Below are 19,839 nucleotides of genomic sequence, written 5' to 3' on the forward strand. Positions count from 1 at the left end.
TTTTTCCCCCTGATGAACTCCTTTGTCTTCTTTGCTGTATGTTTTGGGTCGTTATCCTGCTGCAAAATGAAACTCCTGCCAATTAGTTTGGTAGCATTCCTCCTTACATTGGCAGACAAAACTTGTCTGTACACCTCTGAATTAATTTTGCTGCTACCATCATCAGTTACATTATCAATAAATATGATTGAGCCTGTTCCAGAAGCGGCCATGCATGCCCAAGCCATGACATTACCTCCACCATGCTTTACAGATGAGCTTGTGTGCCTTGGATCTTGGGCCGTTCCCTTCTTCCTCCACACTTTGGCCTTTCCATCACTTTGGTAGAGGTTAATTTTGGTTTCATCAGTCCATAGAACTGTGTTCCAGAATGTCTGTGGCTCATCTCTGTACTTTCTGGCAAACTCCAATCTGGCCTTCCGATTCTTGCTACTGATGAGGGGTTTGCACCATGCTGTATGTCCTCCATAAGTCTGCTCTCGGAGTCTTCTCCGAACAGTGGACTGGGATACCTTCACCCCTGCTCTATGGAGGTCGCTGGTGATCTGGCTTACTGTAGTTTTTGGGTTCTTCTTTACAGCTAGGACAATTCTTCTCTCATCAGCGGGTGTTGTTTTTCTTGGTCGAACTGTTCGACGCCTGTTGCTCAGTACACCAGTGGTTTCTTTCTTTTTCCAGACATTCCAAATGGTTGTGGTTGCTATGCCCAATGTTTTTCCAATGGCTCGGATTGATTTCCCCTCTTTTCTATGTTTCAGAATGGCTTGCTTTTCTCTCATAGACAACTCTCTGGTCTTCATTGTGGTTTATCTTCTTTTACAAACATTTTACAATCTGTATAGGTTTAACCAAAGCCAAGAAGGAGAGTAGTCATGCAGACCTTTTTAGTGCTTTAACAAACAACCTTAATTGCAACACCTGGTTAACGAGAAACACCTTTCAGTCACATGTTCCAATAGTTTTGCTCATTTGAAAAATGAATGGGTTTCAAGAAAGGGTGGTATGTCCTGATTGGTTTATCACATCTGATGAAAACTACTAGGAAATAAAAGTTGAGATTCTGAACTTTTATGTCATACTAACCTTTTTGTCTTAAATCGAAATGACTTTGGTGCACAACAAAAATAAGGGATTCTGTCTTGCTGTTCCAAAACTTTAGGAGGGGACTGTATATATTTTTCGGCCCTTGAACTTCCATGTCGGTACCACTTTAAAATAAGACTACCTTTAAAAAGGGTTTATAAATGGTTTACAATTAGTTTATTAATGGTTACTTATTAGGTTGTAAATGCCTTAAAATCATTAATAATCAGTTATAACTCATACGTAGAAATGTACATAGACCTGTTGTTTGCCAAATAGTGAACCCACAGCCATCTATATGGTTGCTTTTTCTATGCATGTGTTATAACGGATTATTAGTGATTTTTAAGGCATTTACAATCTAATTAGTAACTATTAATAAATTAATTGTAAACCATTTATAAACCCTTTATAAAGGTAGTCTTATTTTAAAGTGGTATCTCTATGTCTTCTATAACTAAATATACATCATTGTTGTAAGTTGCTTTCGAATAATGTCCAGTTCCCTGACACAGGTCCTAAAGCAGCATGACCTTTGGTTTATGGATTCACACCTGCTGCTGAGTAAGGCTCATGTGAAATTACACTGCTAATTATTTTCCACATAATTATGCAGAAATATATATTTAACTGTCTGGAAAAAAAGGCAGAATTCGTTATTACCAGTTGCACAATGGTATTCGTCCACATTCGTCCCAAAAATGGCACTGTTGCATGGCTAATCCCTGACAAGTAGCTGTAAATCTGTCGGGGGCTCCAGGCAGGCAGCCAATTATCAACAAGCAGCTCGAATGACTCCACATGCACCATATTTCTGCTCCTTCAGGCAGCAGGACAGAGGTTGGGTCAATGCCATCGATTCGGCAAGCTCAAATCCGACCTTTTCATATCAACTACTCTCTCAGATCTGAGTGAGACCTCATCCCGAGCCTTGCGGTCAGTGATTCTGCAGGTCACCAACCTATGGATTTGGGTTCAACGTGGCTACTGACCCTAACCTGCCTGCCCTTTAAATGAGAAGGTGCTTAATGTAAAAAATAAAATAAAATAAAATTAACTCTCTCTCTCTCTCTCTCTCTCTCTCTCTCTCTCCCTCTCTCGTTCTCTCTCTCTCCGCTCGGCCTTTTAGAGAGGGAGAGAGAGAGAGAGTGTGTGTGACCGGACCAGCGTTTAATTAGCCGATTTAGCGGATATTTTTTAATTGGGTCCTGGAGAAGAAAAGGGAAGCTGAAGCTATAGCTACATCAGTAAGGCTATGAAACATAATGTGACGTGCAATGATTATGATCTTCCCATGATCTTCAGAAGAACCAGCTGATGTCACTTCCTGTTGTAGATGTGACTGTTTTGGATGTGGATTGTTCCGGATGTTTCAGATAATGCATTACAGTAACAGGACTGAGTGAAACCCAGGGACACTACTAAAATGTGTATTTTAATTTAAATATTGTGGATTTATCATGAAATAAAATATTTTTAAAGCATTTTTGAGTCACAAAACAATGCAAAATTACATCTCTGAAGGATTTTAATAATGAAATCTCATGGTAAAGCACTACAAAGCTATATTGCAAATAAATCATTGAACTCGATTTTTTTTTTTTTACCAAATTAAAAACATCTAGAAAATATAATTAAGTTATTATAATTGAATAATGCAACAATGCTATGCGAACCATGGTTCAGTTGATTCGGACTGAAACAATCTCTTTTGGTTGGACCAAATTTTGGTTCTTTGGGTCAATGCCATCGATTCAGTGAGCTCAAATTTATTTGGGTTAAATGAGAAGGTTGTTAATAGGGGTGAAACGATTACTCGAGTAATTCGAGTTTCTCGATTTAAAAAAAATGGATCGATTAATTTTCTGTGCCTCGAAAAATTATTTAATTACGTTTAAAACGCAGAACACGGAATTTAGCGCGGACTTTTAATGTGAAATAGCGCTCTTAGCGTTACATCACCAGTGCACAGCAAGCAGGAAGTGGAGGAGGCGGAGGTTTTTGCAGCAGAGAGACCAGGTAAATTTAACTTATAATAAAACAATGAGATTAACATTAATGTGCCTTAATAACATAACGACAGCGCTGTGGAGCATGTGTGTGATTAGTTTATTACAACAGAGACAAGTTCTAGACCTAATACAGGCTTTATTTCATCAGTAAACACAACGCTATGAAGTGTATAAATAAATAGATGTTAAAGTTAGCTGAGCTAAAGGCCGAATGCACAGCAATGAACTTACTTTATTATATCATTTAGCCTTAGTTATGTCAATTAATTAGTTCTGAGTAGTGTTAAACGTAAATAATTAAAAAAAAAAAAACATGCTGCAAAAGAAAGAATGCAGCGAGCTTTTCCAACACAGGCAGATCTGCCATCTCTGCTGTTGAGAAGCTAAGATGCACAACATAAAGCCAATATTTATGATTTTATTTATTGATTAAAGCCCTATATTTAATACTTACATGAAATCCCAAGTTTAAATAATTTACAATAATTTATTAAAATAATAATTATTAAATTATTACATGTGGTATTTATGTCTATTTTGTGTTTACTTATTTCTATTTGTGTTCGCAATGTGGAAATGTATTTTGTATGAAATTAAAAATTAAACCAAATCGGTCATTCATTATTAAGTGAAATTTTTATTTTATGAAATCTCTTATTTTAGGTTTTATCCGATTACTCGATTAATCGAATCGATTTTTTTCCTTTTTACTAAAGGAGTCGATAGCTGCAGCCCTAGTTGTTAGTGTAAAAAATAAAATAAAAATAAAAGGCAGAGTGGAAAGAGAGAGAAAGAAAGAGAGAGAGAGAGAGAGAGAGAGAGAGAGAGAGAGAGAGAAAGCGTTTAATTAGCCGACGTGGCGGATATTTTTTAATTAGGTCCTGGAGAAGGCAAGGGAAGCTGGAGCTGGAGCTGGAGCTTGTTCAAAGCCCACATCAATAAGGCTATGAAACATAATGTGATGTGCAATTATTGAGCACTAAAAATCTAATCCAATAAATCAAAGGAACAATGGCTCTCACGTAGCATGCTAATAACAGCCCGTGCGGAGACAGGGCCCTTTGTTATTTAACGGTATTAATTAGCAAGAACAAAGCCAAGATTGATCTCTGCTGTTGCCACTTGACATAGCCTGCTTCTCGCATCGACAAGCCGACCAATAAAACCCACCAAAGCTGCCCACTCTACCAGGAACACAAAAGGCCACGTTTGACATCAATGTTGCCGAGTTTGGTGACGCCGCCGCTCTTGTGCTCTTGTGTTCTTGTGTTTTATCAGAGTTTAGAAGAGCCTCAAATCCGCACGGGTTGCTTAAATGTCAACACCGTTCAAAACCTGCTTAAGAAACGCTTTCGCAAAGGACATTTAAGGATTTAAATAAACGACAAAGTCTTCCAATCATGTAGTATCGTTCCTCGTCAGCCTTTGCTTGCTACGAACTCAAAGGAATCACAGTCATTAGCCATGCGTGCACTTCTGAAGCAGAGAAATTAGCAATGCTAATACGAGGAATTAGCATCACTAGATAAGCCTATCCAACAGCACTAGGCTAGGATTCACGTCTCAGTCTCACAGTTTGAGGCTAGGATACATATCTAACATGTGAGCGGGACTCGTTTAGAAAGCGACTTGGCAGGAATCTGAATTCAATGAACTTAATACGGTACAATTGTGTTGATTAAAGATGCTAGAAGACATTATTACACAGTTATGAAATGTGCACGAGTAATGCTAGAAGCTAAGATAGATGTTATGAATGTCTTTTTAGAATATGTATCTTAAAGTGATTGGGTATGATACTGTATATTGCATATCAAGAATCTACAGCTCTAGAAAAAAACATTAGGAGACCACTTCAGTTTCTGAATCAATTTATGTTTGAATAAAAAGAACATTTTTGTTTTATTCTATAAACTACAGACAACATTTCAGCAAAATTCCAAAGAAAAATATTGTCCTTTAGAGCATTTATTTGCAGAAAATGAGAAATGGCTGAAATAACAACAACAACAACAAAAAAAGACGCAGAGCTTTGAGACCTCAAATAATGCAAAGAAAACAAGTTCATATTCATAAAGTTTTAGAAATCATTATTTTGTGAAATAGCCCTGCTTTTTAATCACAGTTTTCATGCATCTTGGCATGTTCTCCTCCACCAGTCTTACACACTGCTTTTGGATAACTTCATGCCTTTACTCCTGCTGCAAAAATTCAAGCAGTTCAGTTTGGTTTGATGGCTTGTGATCATCCATCTTCCTCTTGATCATATTCCAGAGCTTTTCAATTTGGTAAAATCAAACAAACTTATTTTTTTAAGTGGTCTATATTTTTCCCAGAGCTGTATATTATATGCATTTGAGATAGGCTACATATGTAATATTGTTTAGTACAGAATATAACATATATGTAACAACATTTGGCTAGGATATGTTTAGGATAGCAAATGTGTCTAATGTCATAAGCAAGTATAGATATACAGTACATAGGTAGCTATTACTTAGGCCATGTTTACAGTGGTGCCATGAAGTGGAGCCGAGTATTAGCTTTGGTTCTGTCCATCTACTCAAAGCATTTACCTTTGTATTGTCTATTCTGTTTTTTTTTTTTTACTATTTCTGTTTTTTTACAAGAATTTTGCTCATCCACACACAACAAGTGTTTCCGAGGAATGTATCCACCAGACTGCACTAATTACTTCATCATCAATTGTTCATTTATGGGACCAGCTGTAACATCTGTGGATAAATGTGTCTCAAGATGGCATATTGAACCTACATACTAAACCATGTTTAACTGTATCTCATCTTGTGTACAGACTGGATACTCTCTCCAACATGGTACTAGATCCTCCCAAAAAAACTTAACCTTCCATTTAATATTGTAATCACTTACATATATCACCAACATAAACGTTTTGGTACATTATTTTTAGTCAATAAATGTATATCTATATAAGTATCTAAACAGATAGAACATAACTGTAACCACTTTTAATTAGCATAGTTAGACTAAGGCACTGTATAAATGTAGTAGGGCTTGGCTATTATATGTATCTAATTTAACAGCACTAAGCTAGAATTGATATGTGACCAGATTCATTACCTATTTAACTCCCTCACTCACACCACAATCACCTGAGTATTGATTTCACCTGAGTGAGTTATCCTCACTATATATACCCCTTCCCTTCACTCACTCCCGGCCGAGTATTCGATTTGGTTCCGTCCGTCTATACAAAGCCTTTACCTTACCCATGTATTGTGTAATCTGTGTTTGACTCATTTATTTTTTTGTATTTCAACTATGACTTTGCCTTGCCTTGTTATCGATGTGATACCTGCCCCTTTTTTTCTGTTTTCTGGCTTTGACCTTGCCTGTCGTTGACTATTTTGGATTACCTTTATTTAATAAAGCTCTTTTATTGTATCTACGCTTGTTTTATTCCTTCCTGGCTCTGACAAAGATATGTACAGTATATGTACTGGTACGCAGTTCCAGGTCAGAAACCATGAACGTCTTGGTGCATTATTTTTTGGTCAATAAATATATTTATCTAAGTATCTAATGCTAGAACAGATACATAACCACATTAAGCTAGCACAGTTAGATTACAGACACTGTATGAATCTAATAGAGCTATATATATATATATATATATATATATATATATATATATATATATATAATTTAACAGCACTACGCTAGAATATATATGTGATCAGACATAGTATAGTTATGCTAGTATTGTCCTGTTCCCCCTGTGCCTCTGTCTACCAGTCATTTCCCAGCTCTGGACTCCATTGCCAAGAATGCACCACACACATGCATCACCAATTCTTTCCCTTACTCAGACCACAATCACCTGAGTATTGATTTCACCTCACTACATACACCCCTTTGCTTCACTCACTCACAGCCGCCTGTATATACAAAGCATTTACCTTACCAATGTATTGTTTAATACGATTTCGCTATATCGATCTGGACTGTATCATTATTCTTGGTATGTTCTCTGCCCTTCATGTTTTTCTTGTTTTCTGGCTTTGACCTTGCCTGTTTTTGAATACGATTTTTGGTCACCATTATTAATTAAAGCCTTTTTTATTGCATCTGCACTTGTCTTATCCCTTTCCGGCTCTGAGAAAGATATGTATAGTATCTAATAATGCTACAGACAATACATTTCTACCATTGGGAAGCTACAGACTAGGATATATCACACAATGCTAGGCTAGGATAAATAAATCTAACAGTCTCAGTAGTGTAACTCATACCTTGGCATGCTGGCACAGAGTTGTCCCAGGTTAGAAACCCAAATTCAGTCTTCCTGCAGACGGCCATGCTCTTCCCGATCAGTTTGTATCCTCGGTCGCAGGCCCACCGGACGACGCTGTTGACGTGGCCTCCAGTCTGGCTGACCACAAAGCCGTGCTGTGGAGAGTCTGGGGTACTGCAGTACATCGCTACAGAGCATGAGCACAAACTGTGAGCAACATCCTGGAACTTTCACCCATAGACATAGACATATTTCATGCTACATTTCTCACATGTAATGTGTAAATAATACAAGATCCACACACATAAATATACACTGATCAGCCATATCATTACAACCACATGCTTAATATTGTGTAGTCCAAGACTAGGTTGGTGGACATCCATTCAAATAAACATACAAACACATTATGCTGACACAGATGTGCAAAATTTCCAATCCCCTGTAAAGCCACAATTACCTAATTAAGCCTGTTTTATATAAAATTTGATGTTTTCAAATATTAATCAGCTATTTAAAATTAGCTTTCAAATAACTAAAGCTTTTTAGTCTAATATAGTGCAATTTACTTAAAATCTTCATTATTTAAAATATTAATGTAACCTCAAATAAAGTATCCTCAAATAATTTTGGTCCACTTTTCTTTACAGAATTATTTTAATTCAGACACATTGGAAGATTTTCCAGCGTAAAATATTTTACTTGTTTGTGTTCTTTGGATCATTGTCCTGCTGCAGAACCCAAGTACACCTGAGCTTGAGGTCACGAACAGATGGCCGGATATTCTCCTTCAGGATTGTCTGATAAACAATAGAATTCCTGCTTCCATCTATTACAGCAAGTTATCCAGATCCTGAAGCAGCAAAGCAGCTCCAGATCATCATCACACTACCACCACCATGTTTTACGATCAGTATGATGTTCTTTTTCTGAAATGATGTGTTAGTTTTAGTTTTACGCCAGATGTAACGGGACACACACGGGACCTTAACTGAGGCTTTAAGTGAGACCTGCAGTTCTTTAAATGTTGTTCTGGGTTCTTTTGTGACCTCCTGGATGAGTTGTTCATGCCCTTTTGGAGTCCATTCGATCGTCCGGTCACTCCTTTGGAAGGTTTACCAGTGTTCCATGTTTTTTCCATTAGTGAATAATAGCTCTTACTGTGGTTCTCTGGAGTCCCAAAGATTTAGAAATGACTTTGTAATATTTTCCAGACTTATAGATGATCAGTGACTTTGTTTTTTTCTCATCTGTTTTTGAGTTTCTTCAGATGGGGGTATTATAATAATAATGTGCTGCTTTTTGAGATGTTTTATCTGCTTCATGTTGTCAGACAGGTTCTATTTAAGTGTTTTCTTGATTCAGACTTGGTTATAGTTAATATATATATATATATATATATATATATATATATATATATATATATATATATATTTTTTTTTTTTTTATCCATATATTGCAATTCTCATAATTTGACAAGTGTCATTTTACCCTGACAATCAATATAATTCACTTCACCTGTGAGTGGTTTTAATGTTATGGCTGATGGGTGTATATTACAACCTATTGAATCATGTACACATACAGATATAAAGTACAGTAGATATGTTGCAGTAATTAGCATCCATTAATGTTTACAGTCTCGATTCTGCACATGTTCTGTATGCATTACTGTACATCATATTGTGCAGCAGCACTGCTGGAGCGATCTTCATACATTACGTCTATTAAAAACATACACAGTCACAGACCACGTACAGACATGACAGGCTCAGATGCACAGACGCCATGGGCTCACAGATGACGGGACGGATGGGAGGGATGGCGCCAGCACAGGCAGATGGACACGCGCACGAGAAACACGCATGCGACCGAGAAAGATTTACCAATCGGGGGGATACATACTTTGATACTCACCCACATACGTGATGTGGAAGCCCTTTCGGTTGGTGCCGTGATCTGAGGACCAGCGCAGGAACAGCTGGTGCCCCGTGGTGGTCAGACTGAAGGGCACCGCCAGGTCTCCACTCAGAACCGCCAGACTCGGGCTGTAGATGTTGGGCCCTGAAAGTTACATTACACTGCATTACTTTATATTACATTACATTACACTGAATTACTTTATATTACATTACATTACACTGAATTACTTTATATTACATTACATTACACTGAATTACTTTATATTACATTGCATTACATTACACCGAATTACTTTATATTACATTACATTACATTGCACTGAATTACTTTATATTACATTACATTACACTGAATTACTTTATATTACATTGCATTACATTACACCGAATTACTTTATATTACATTACATTACATTACACTGAATTACTTCATAATACGTTACATTTCACTGCATTACATTATGTAGACGTACATAAAGCAGACGCTTGTCTCCAATCCGTATTTTTCATACTATAAGACGCACCTAAAATCGTTTAATTTTCTTAAAAATCATCAGTGCACCTTACAATCCAGTTCATCTTATGTATAAATTTTACCAGTCAGGTATTAAGGAACAGTAAAGCCACTCTGCTGAAGTACAGCTTTATACAGGAGTTTCAGTTTAGTTCTCCAGTAGTATTAGCATTACCCACGAACTGCGCTAAGCTACAGCTCGTTCACTGTTTAGAGATGAGCATTATCAGCCTGTAGCCTGCTGCTAACCCTGGCTAGCACTGCTGGAGCAGCATTAGCATTACTCACTAACCACACTAATTGCTAGCACTTTCCCCATTCAGAGGTGACCATATAGGACTGTAGCTAACTAAGTTAAGTAAAGCTAAGCTAAGTGAACAAAACTGTAATAAAACAAAAAAATCTCAAACAAGCGCTGGATGTTAATCTACACAACTTTTTCTCCTAAAAACTGTCTATCTGGGTGAGTAAAGCACTTTGTTTACAGTAAGCTTAGATTCCCAAATTTCACCAGGACTAAGGCTGGAGCATTAGCATTAGCAGCTAACCAGTAGCGGCTAATGCCACCTTACAGCGCTACACTGAAGAACCCTCTAGTTCTCCAGTAAGCCAGGACAATATTAGCTAGTGGTTTGTCCCATGTAGCTTGTTTTAAGAAAGTAAACATGCAGACTACAGTCTGATATACTCACCTCTAAACAGCAAAAGAGCAAGCCCTTAGTGTGGTTAGCGCCTAATGCTAATGCTGCTCCAGCAGTGCTAGCTGAGATTAGCAGCAGGCTACAGGCTGATAATGCTCACCTCTGAATGACTAAAGAGCTAGCGCTTAGCGCGGTAAGTGGGTGATGCTAATGCTGATCCAGCAGTGCTAGCCAGGGTAAGCAGCAGGGTTTAGAAATGTACCCCTTGCTTTCGCTTTCGTTTTAACATGGGTGCAGAGAGAATAAGCTGCATAGGGCCCATTATCTCAATTGTGCAGCACGTTCATCTCCCGGCACTGGGGTCTTGGGTTCAAGTCCCTATCTGGGTGGAGTTTCCATGTCGCCCCGTGTCTGCGTGGGTTTCCACCAGGGACTCCAGTTTCCTCCCACAGTCCAAAAACATGGAGATTAGGTAAATTGGATATTCTAAATTGTGTGTGTAAATGTATGTATGACTATACCCAGATATGGATTGGCACTGTGCTGGGTAAAAATGCTGTAGTGTCCAATGCAGTTGTCCTCCAGGTGGACGGGGTTGTTTCCGGTTGAGAGTACGCTGTGTGCTATTGGCTGCCTCTTCTTACCGGTGTGTGGATGAGTGCTGAGTATGAATGGTTGTACGTAATACATGTAAATTGTAAAGTGTTATTGGGTTTCTTGAGTTTCCAGATAAGTTGAACTTCACTCATTCATTCAATTGTAGTTGGTGGAAACTTTTTTTTTTTTTTTAATCGTAGAAAGATTAAAAACATATGAAAGCTAGGATAAAGTAATGCAAAAACCATAATCCCGCATGCGTAAAGCTAATTGCGCACAGCTTCACACACGATTAGCAATGTAAGCAAAGGGGTAGAGAGGGAGTGGTCTAAAGCGACTGGTGCGGATCTAATTAAAAACAATTTGTGGAGATTCATGACAAGAAGAAGCACGAGATGAGGCTACATCTGCCTCGCAGTATCCAGCATAACACCGTGATGCAACATATCTCAACTTGAGCGCAACATATCTCAACAAAACCCTTGATCACGACTGTATTAGACTGGTGCTGTCTAACAGCCAGGCTGAGGCGAACGGTATTTAAAAAAAAAAAAAAAAAAGGTTCAATAAAAATGAAAAGTGTAGCATGTTTCAGAACCGTTTTTTTTTTTTTTATATATATACTGCATATAAATAAGCCAGCGCTCAGGACCGGAATGGACTTCGGCTTCTGGCTTGCTGGTCCACTGGGCACCGCAAATACCACGGGCATCTAATGAGCTTCTAATCAATGATGAGTAATAGGGTAATTCGCTAATAGTGCACACTTAAGTAATTACAGCTTAATGACACTCTGAATGCATTTTGGAATAATAAATATCTCGATAATCAATCCTAGTCAACAATTAGCCCAACATGTCCACCGGTGTCGAGAGCTTCCTGCCAGCCTAAGCACGGGATATGCAAATGAGGCTGGAATATGTCTTTAATGCTCCTCCGTGCTCCATGTTCGCCAGAGAAATCGGCAAAAAAAAGTAACACTTTTTTATGAACCCTGTATTCATAATGCATTATAAATGCATTCATAATGCATTATATGACACGCATTATACCATATAATGATTGTAAAACGCCTGTATAATAGCTCATAAGTACATAAAAACTGCAAGTATAAAGATTTATAAAGAAAGAGATTATAATGCCTTATAATATCTGTTCATAAGTACCTTGTACAATGTAGTGTACAAGGTAATGCACTATAACACATATGTGGTATATTTTGGTATACTGCATTATAATATGCAGCAATGATTTCTCAACTTAAGCTTTTATAAAAAAAAGTGTGTAACACATTATAAAGCCTTATAAACAGTCATTACTGACATTTTATTAAGGCTCACTGTAATGTCTTATAGAGCATTATGAGTGCTCTTTACTGGTAAAGTGTGGTAAAGTGTGTTTTAAATGTGAAGTAAATGTCTTACTCTAGGTATTAAAAAAATAATAATAAATTAAAAGTCAGTTATGACTGTATATAATAAGGCTTTATAATGTGTTAGACAGTTTTGACACTTTTATTAAAGCATCATTTGAGAAATCATAGCGGCATATTATAATGCATTACACCAAAGTATACCAAATCTGTGTTATAGTGCATTACAACACTACATTGTACAGATTGTACAGATATTATAAGGCATTATAAGCCCTTTCATTATAAACCCTTACAATTGTAGTTTATAATGTGTTATGAATGTTGCTGTAAGTACTTATGAGTTATTATAATAGAGGCTAAATACTGTCATTATGAGGTATTATGCATGTTGTATAAGGCATTATAAATGCATTCATAAGGCATTATATGACATGTATAATACCTTATAATGCTTGTAATAAGCCTGTATAATAGCTCATAAGTACATTAAAAACTGCAAGTATAAAGGTTTATAAAGAAAAGGCTTATAATGCCTTTTAATATCTGTTCATAAGTACATTGTACAATGTAGTGTTGTAATGCACTATAACACATATTTGGTATATTTTGGCATAATGCATTATAATATCCAGCAATTATTTCCCAAATTAAGATTTTAAAAAGTGTATAACACATTATAAAGCCTTATATACAGTTATTAATGACTTATATAATTTAGTTTGTAAACGTGAAGTAAATTTTGTTATGCCTCACTGTAATGTCTTATAAAGCATTAAGTGAAATGTGTTTTAAATGTGAAGTAAATGTTATTATGCCTTACTCTAGGCATTTGAAAACACACTTCACTTAAAGTCAGTAATGACTGTATATAATAAGGCTTTATAATGTGTCACACACTTTTTTTTTTATAAAAGCATAATTTGAGAAATCATAGCTGCATATTATAATTCATTATACCAACGTATACCAAATCTGCATTAGTGCATTGTGCATTACAACACTACATTGTACAACGTTCTTATGAACAGATATTATAAGGCATTATAATAAGCCCTTTCATTATAAACCATTATAAACACTTGTAGTTTATAATGTGTTATGAATGTCGCTGTAAGTACTTATGAGTTATTATAATAGAGGCTTATTACTGTCATTATAAGGTATTATGCATGGCATTATAGATGCATGTATAATGCATTATGAATACAGGGTTCATAGGAAGTGTTACCAAAAAAAGCTTTCCTCAATTATTAATCATGCAGAAGAGGAAATGAAGAGAGCCGAGGTTGATGAGCTCAGGTTTAGGAATAATTTCTATTATTAAACACTATCTGGTGATGCATATCGAATAAACACGTGAGGAAAAAACATGAGGTTTACCATCAAAGATCTCCAGGATATCAAACTCCTTCTCTGTCTGAAACAGCTGGAAGTGCAGAGTGATATTGTAGCCCTTCTCCACATTAATCATCCATGAGCACATCTGCAGGTTGGGGTAGCTGTCCGGGTAGCCTGGACTCAGGATCACCCCCGTCGAGTCGAACATCACCTCGTTATCCGGACATTGCACTGAAAACAGAAAGCGCAAAGCTTATTTTACATTCATTAACGTACAGTTTCTTTTACATTCACATTTAAAAGCTCTGGAATATAATCAAGAGGAAGATGGATGATCAAAAGCCATCAAACCAAAATGAACTGCTTGAATTTTTGCACCAGGAGTAAAGCAGCATAAAGTTATCCAAAAGCAGTGTGTAAGACTGGTGGAGGAGAACATGCCAAGATGCATGAAAACTGTGATTAAACAAACAAAAAAACAGGGTTATTCCACCAAATATTAATTTCTGAACTCTATGAATATGAATTTGTTTTCTTTGCAATATTTAAGGTCTGAAACCTCTTTGTCTTTTGTGTTATTTCAGCCAATTCTCATTTTCTGCAAAAATACTGTTAATGACAATATTTTTATTTGCAATTTAGGAGAAATGTTGTCTGTAGTTCATAGAAAAAAATGTTCATTTTACTCAAACATAAACTTATAAATAGTAAAAACAGAGAAACTGATTCAGAAACTGAATCAGAGCTGTCTTTAATGCACACAATATTCCTAATATTGTACTATCCTAATATTAAATCTAGATGAAAAGAAATCCAATTTTTAAACATTTTTTATTCCTAAACATGATAAAAAAGGTTCTAAATCACAAAGAATTAGTAAAAAAATAGCTTGTATTACTTTGTCTCATTTGTTCTGTAGTGCTGTAGACATGACCTAATGTCGGAGTTGCTGATTTTTTTCCAGTGCAGTGGGCGGGGCTAAGCTGCTGTTTCATTGGCTGGTTTATAACTTATTGTAATGGACATCAGGTCTCAATTAGGCTGTAACTAAAATGACTCCCTATTTACTATTTAGGGTACTATGAAGTTTCCTAATCACAAAGGATTGCTGTATAAAAATGTCCAGGTGAGCGCGTTCTTTCACAGTACTTTGCTGTGACTCATTTACTGCTTTATTTCTCAATATTCATTTATGAAGTTTAATCCTATGTTTATCCAGTGCGAGTTATTCGTGTGTGTGTGTTTTATATATATACACTGCTCAAAAAAATAAAGGGAACACTCAAATAACACATCCTAGATCTGAATGAATGAAATATTCTCATTGAATACTTTGTTCTGTACAAAGTTGAATGTGCTGACAACAAAATCACACAAAAATCATCAATGGAAATGAAATTTATTAACCAATGGAGGCCTGGATTTGGAGCCACACACAAAATTAAAGTGAAAAAACACTCTACAGGCTGATCCAACTTTAATGTAATGTCCTTAAAACAAGTCAAAATGAGGCTCAGTATTGTGTGTGGCCTACACGTGCCTGTATGACCTCCCTACAACGCCTGGACATGCTCCTGATGAGGTGGCGGATGGTCTCCTGAGGGATCTCCTCCCAGACCTGGACTAAAGCATCCGCCAACTCCTGGACAGTCTGTGGTGCAACGTGACGTTGGTGGATGGAGCGAGACATGATGTCCCAGATGTGCTCAATCGGATTCAGGTCTGGGGAACGGGCGGGCCAGTCCATAGCTTCAATGCCTTCATCTTGCAGGAACTGCTGACACACTCCAGCCACATGAGGTCTAGCATTGTCCTGCATTAGGAGGAACCCAGGGCCAACCGCACCAGCATATGGTCTCACAAGGGGTCTGAGGATCTCATCTCGGTACCTAATGGCAGTCAGGCTACCTCTGGTGAGCAAATGCAGCCCGTGCAGCCCTCCAAAGAAATGCCACCCCACACCATTACTGACCCACTGCCAAACCGGTCATGCTGAAGGATATTGCAGGCAGCAGACCGCTCTCCACGGCATCTCCAGACTCTGTCACGTCTGTCATGTGCTCAGTGTGAACCTGCTTTCATCTGTGAAGAGCACAAGGCGCCAGTGGCGAATTTGCCAATCCTGGTGTTCTCTGGCACATGCCAAGCGTCCTGCACGGTGTTGGGCTGTGAGCACAACCCCCATTTGTGGACGTCGGGCCCTCATACCATCCTCATGGAGTCGGTTTCTAACTGTTTGTGCAGACACATGCACATTTGTGGCCTGCTGGAGGTCATTTTGCAGGGCTCTGGCAGTGCTCCTCCTGTTCCTTCTTGCACAAAGGCGGAGGTAGCGGTCCTGCTGCTGGGTTGTTGCCCTCCTATGGCCTCCTCCAAGTCTCCTGGTGTACTGGCCTGTCCCCTGGTAGCGCCTCCAGCCTCTGGACACTACGCTGACAGACACAGCAAACCTTCTTGCCACAGCTCGCATTGATGTGCCATCCTGGATGAGCTGCACTACCTGAGCCACTTGTGTGGGTTGTAGAGTCCGTCTCATGCTACCACAAGTGTGAAAGCACCACCAACATTCAAAACTGACCAAAACATCAGCCAGACAGCATAGGTTCTGAGAAGTGGTCTGTGGTGCCCACCTGCAGAACCACTCCTTTATTAAGTGTGTCTTGCTAATTGCCAATAATTTCCACCTGTTGTCTATTCTATTTGCACAACAGCAGGTGAAATTGATTGTCAATCAGTGTTGCTTCCTAAGTGGACAGTTTAATTTCACAGAAGTTTGATTTACTTGGAGTTATATTGTGTTATTTGAGTGTTCCCTTTATTTTTTTGAGCAGTGTATATATATATATATATATATATATATATATATATATATATATATATATATATATATATATATATATATATATATATATATGGGGATGGTGGTGAAAAAAAAAATCTCCCACTTCAAATGACTTCTCAGTCGCAAAAGTGCTAGTGGACTCGGGATTACTATCAATTTTCAAAACTGAGCCAGGAGTGGAGTCATCTGAAATCAGGGGGATTAGTGGCCCTTTAAAATCTGCCAAAAGGCTATGAAAACCCCCAAATAGCTAATCAACAACATTACAGGGTTTATTCCAACCTGATCTTAAACATCACTCATTACAAAAAAAAAACAAAAACAAAAAAAAAAACAGGTAGTGTCTGAATTAACTGGTGTTTTTCTGCTTCTTATTGAACTACACAGTCTCTTTCTATATAGCAGAACACTAATGAGGGAGTAGGGAGCCATTTCTGTCACAGCTATAGAGTTTTGTGCAACAATACATTAAAAAAAAAAGAAACTAAATGATTTTCATTGTAATTGACACAGGGTCTGACAGGGTTAAGTGAGAAACACTATAATTTGGATACTAGAAAATTGGAATAACTGGCATTGTTACAGTAAATGCTTTGATGATATAGAAAGAAAGTGAAAACTAGTAATTTTTAGAGTTTGTCACTTTAAATTTCTGTAAAAAGTAAAGTGTTCATCCCTTGTTTTAATTTTTTTCATGATTCATAATAAGACAGCAGCAATCAATAATGCTGAATTTTAAGCACACTTGATTCCTTTAAACATAAAAAATACTACAACAAAAAACATCTAATGCAGGATACTTTAAAAATCTTTTAAAAACCTTAAAATTACTAAGACTTTGTCCCAAATCTTTACATACCCACACTGTAAAAAATGATGTGCTGGTTTTACTTAAAAATATAGTGCAACGTTTTTGCAAGCTTGTTTTTAAGTGTTACCCACAAATCTTTTTTGATAACTTTTAATTAAAATATTAAACTGATATTACTTAATAATTTGCTTGCAAAAATGTTGCACTATGTTTTTACGTAAACCCATAGAAAAATTTTTCGTCATTTTTACAAAAAAAAATTACAGTGAAATTACTTAAAAATAAGGTTGCAAAAATGTTGCACCATATTTTTACGTAGAACCAACAAATATTTTTTAGTCATTTTTAACTAAAATCTTAAACTGACATTACTTAATAATAAGGTTGCAAAAATGTTGCACCATATTTTTACGTAGAACCAACAAATATTTTTTTACTCATTTTTAACAAAAATCTTAAACTGGCAATACTTAATAATACGTTTGCAAAAATGTTGCACCATATTTTTACGTAGAACCAACAAATATTTTTTTACTCATTTTTAACAAAAATCTTAAACTGGCAATACTTAATAATACGTTTGCAAAAATGTTGCACCATATTCTTAAATAAAACTAAGAAAAGTTTTTTTGTCCTTTTTTCAAAAAGTCTTAATACTGACAGTACAAAAAAAATCACTTTACGCCTTCACATAAAAAATGTCTTTGTCCAGTGAATAAACTTCATATTAACTTAACTTAATATTGTAAGATGAACATGAGCAAGACAGCAGGTTGAGCAGCTGAACATTAAATATTTAAAAGCAGTTAAAAAAAAGTCTTAGACCATTTCAAATGAACTCCATTTATTTTTTTTAACAAACAGTCTGTAATTATAGAAATACATGTGTTTTATGCTCATCTGCAAAAACTCTGTAAAACAGTGTAGAAACAAAAATAATATTTTATCCCTTTGTCTCCCTAACCTGCAGGCCAATTACTGAAAAAAAAAGCATTTTTACAGTCAGTTGAAATAAGTAGATCAGAAAGGTGTTTGTACATAACTTTTTATATTTATTGCACATCAGAATAGAGCAGAATAAAATCCTTTAAAAAAAACATTTTTTTTTATAAAAAAAAAAGCAAAAGCAAAAAGTAAACAGTTACAGAGAGTGTCACAGGTGTGCTTCGGCACACGTGTAAAAACACTGGCTCTGATTGGCTACCACCTCTGTCCCGCATAACTCGCTACCTGATTGGCTGAGCCCAGACCTCTTTTTTTTCTCAGGCTGAAGCCCATGGAAACGCGCATGCGCAGTTTATCGCTGTAGAACAAAGAGAAACTCCTAAAATAAACCGTTAAAGTTGATAATATTTTTTTCTAAAAGCAGTGCTCGGATATGAGGATTACTGGAGACTGGACTGATGGATGTTGTGATGTTTGGAGGGGTTCTGAAGCCCGGACTCTGAGGTACACGCTGATATTCTCTGTATGCGTGTGAGGGGTGTCCTGTAGTAACCCCAGGCGGATCAAAGAGCGTGTTCACAGACCGAACCGTCTAACGCACTCTTATTCAGGAACCGTACATCCGACAGTAAAACGGTTTGCAGCTCCGTAATCCTGAGAGTCAGCAGGCTGTCATTGATATATTGAGCCTGTAATTATTCATAAACACAGCCAGATATTAATTATTATATTTATCTGGCCCGCCGTCGGGCCAGGGCGTGTTAAGAGCGTGTCAAGTTCAACAGGTGTTACACCGAGAACTGTCACCTGTTTAGACCTGGAGTCACAGATCTCTATAGGTCACAGTTCATGGTGAAACACCTGTTACTACTCACTAGCCTGGGCAGGGGTCCGCTCGAATTACTGTTATTATATCATTATATAGTAACGCACTGCTTTTAATCACCAGTAACGTCAACGGCGTTGTAACGACAGGAAAAGTAATTAATTATTTTATCCCGTTACTGACAAAATGACGTCGTTACCTAACGCCGTTACTTATAACGCTGTTATTCCCAACACTGATAATTATAGAACTAAGTGCACCAAGCTGCTCAGTGAAAAGGAGAATGTAAAAAAGGGGTTGAAGTGGCCAATCATTGTAGCTAACATGCGTTAGCCTTATAGCACGCGAACAATACTTTGATTAGCCAGCTAGACCGACTCTGGTCTGGCGTTACTCACCGGGGTCTCTAATGCGGTGCACGCTAACGCGGTGTAAGCATTATAGCACGCTAACGCTGTGTTAGCATTACAGCACGCTAACGTGGTGTTAGCATTACAGCACGCTAACGCGGTGTTAGCATTACGGCACGCTAAAAATAAGTTGATTAAGCCAGCTAGACCGACTCTGGTCTACTCACCGGGGTCGCTAATGCGGTGTTAGCATGACGGCCCAGCCCGGTTTGTACGCGCCCAGTGCCGGAATAGCCACCCGGGTGGT

At 37.3% G+C, this 19,839-nt stretch overlaps 1 protein-coding gene across 2 annotated transcripts in view; it reads right to left on the reverse strand.

Annotated features, from left to right (window-relative positions):
- csmd3a (CUB and Sushi multiple domains 3a) overlaps positions 1–19,839 on the reverse strand; it is a 777,572-nt gene that overhangs the window by 180,946 nt on the left and 576,787 nt on the right. Inside the window, exons 47-49 of one of the 2 annotated variants that reach the window (XM_049467549.1) lie at positions 13,801–13,989; positions 9,289–9,435; positions 7,370–7,558 (exon numbers count right to left, since the gene is read on the reverse strand). In XM_049467549.1, the coding sequence (XP_049323506.1) occupies positions 7,370–7,558; positions 9,289–9,435; positions 13,801–13,989 (525 nt within the window). Of the gene's footprint in view, positions 1–7,369; positions 7,559–9,276; positions 9,436–13,800; positions 13,990–19,839 lie in introns of both variants that reach the window. The other variant, XM_049467548.1, reaches the window with a different exon arrangement.

The sequence above is a fragment of the Astyanax mexicanus genome, chromosome 1, assembly GCF_023375975.1.
Source record: "Astyanax mexicanus isolate ESR-SI-001 chromosome 1, AstMex3_surface, whole genome shotgun sequence".
NCBI classification, from domain to species: domain Eukaryota; kingdom Metazoa; phylum Chordata; class Actinopteri; order Characiformes; family Acestrorhamphidae; genus Astyanax; species Astyanax mexicanus.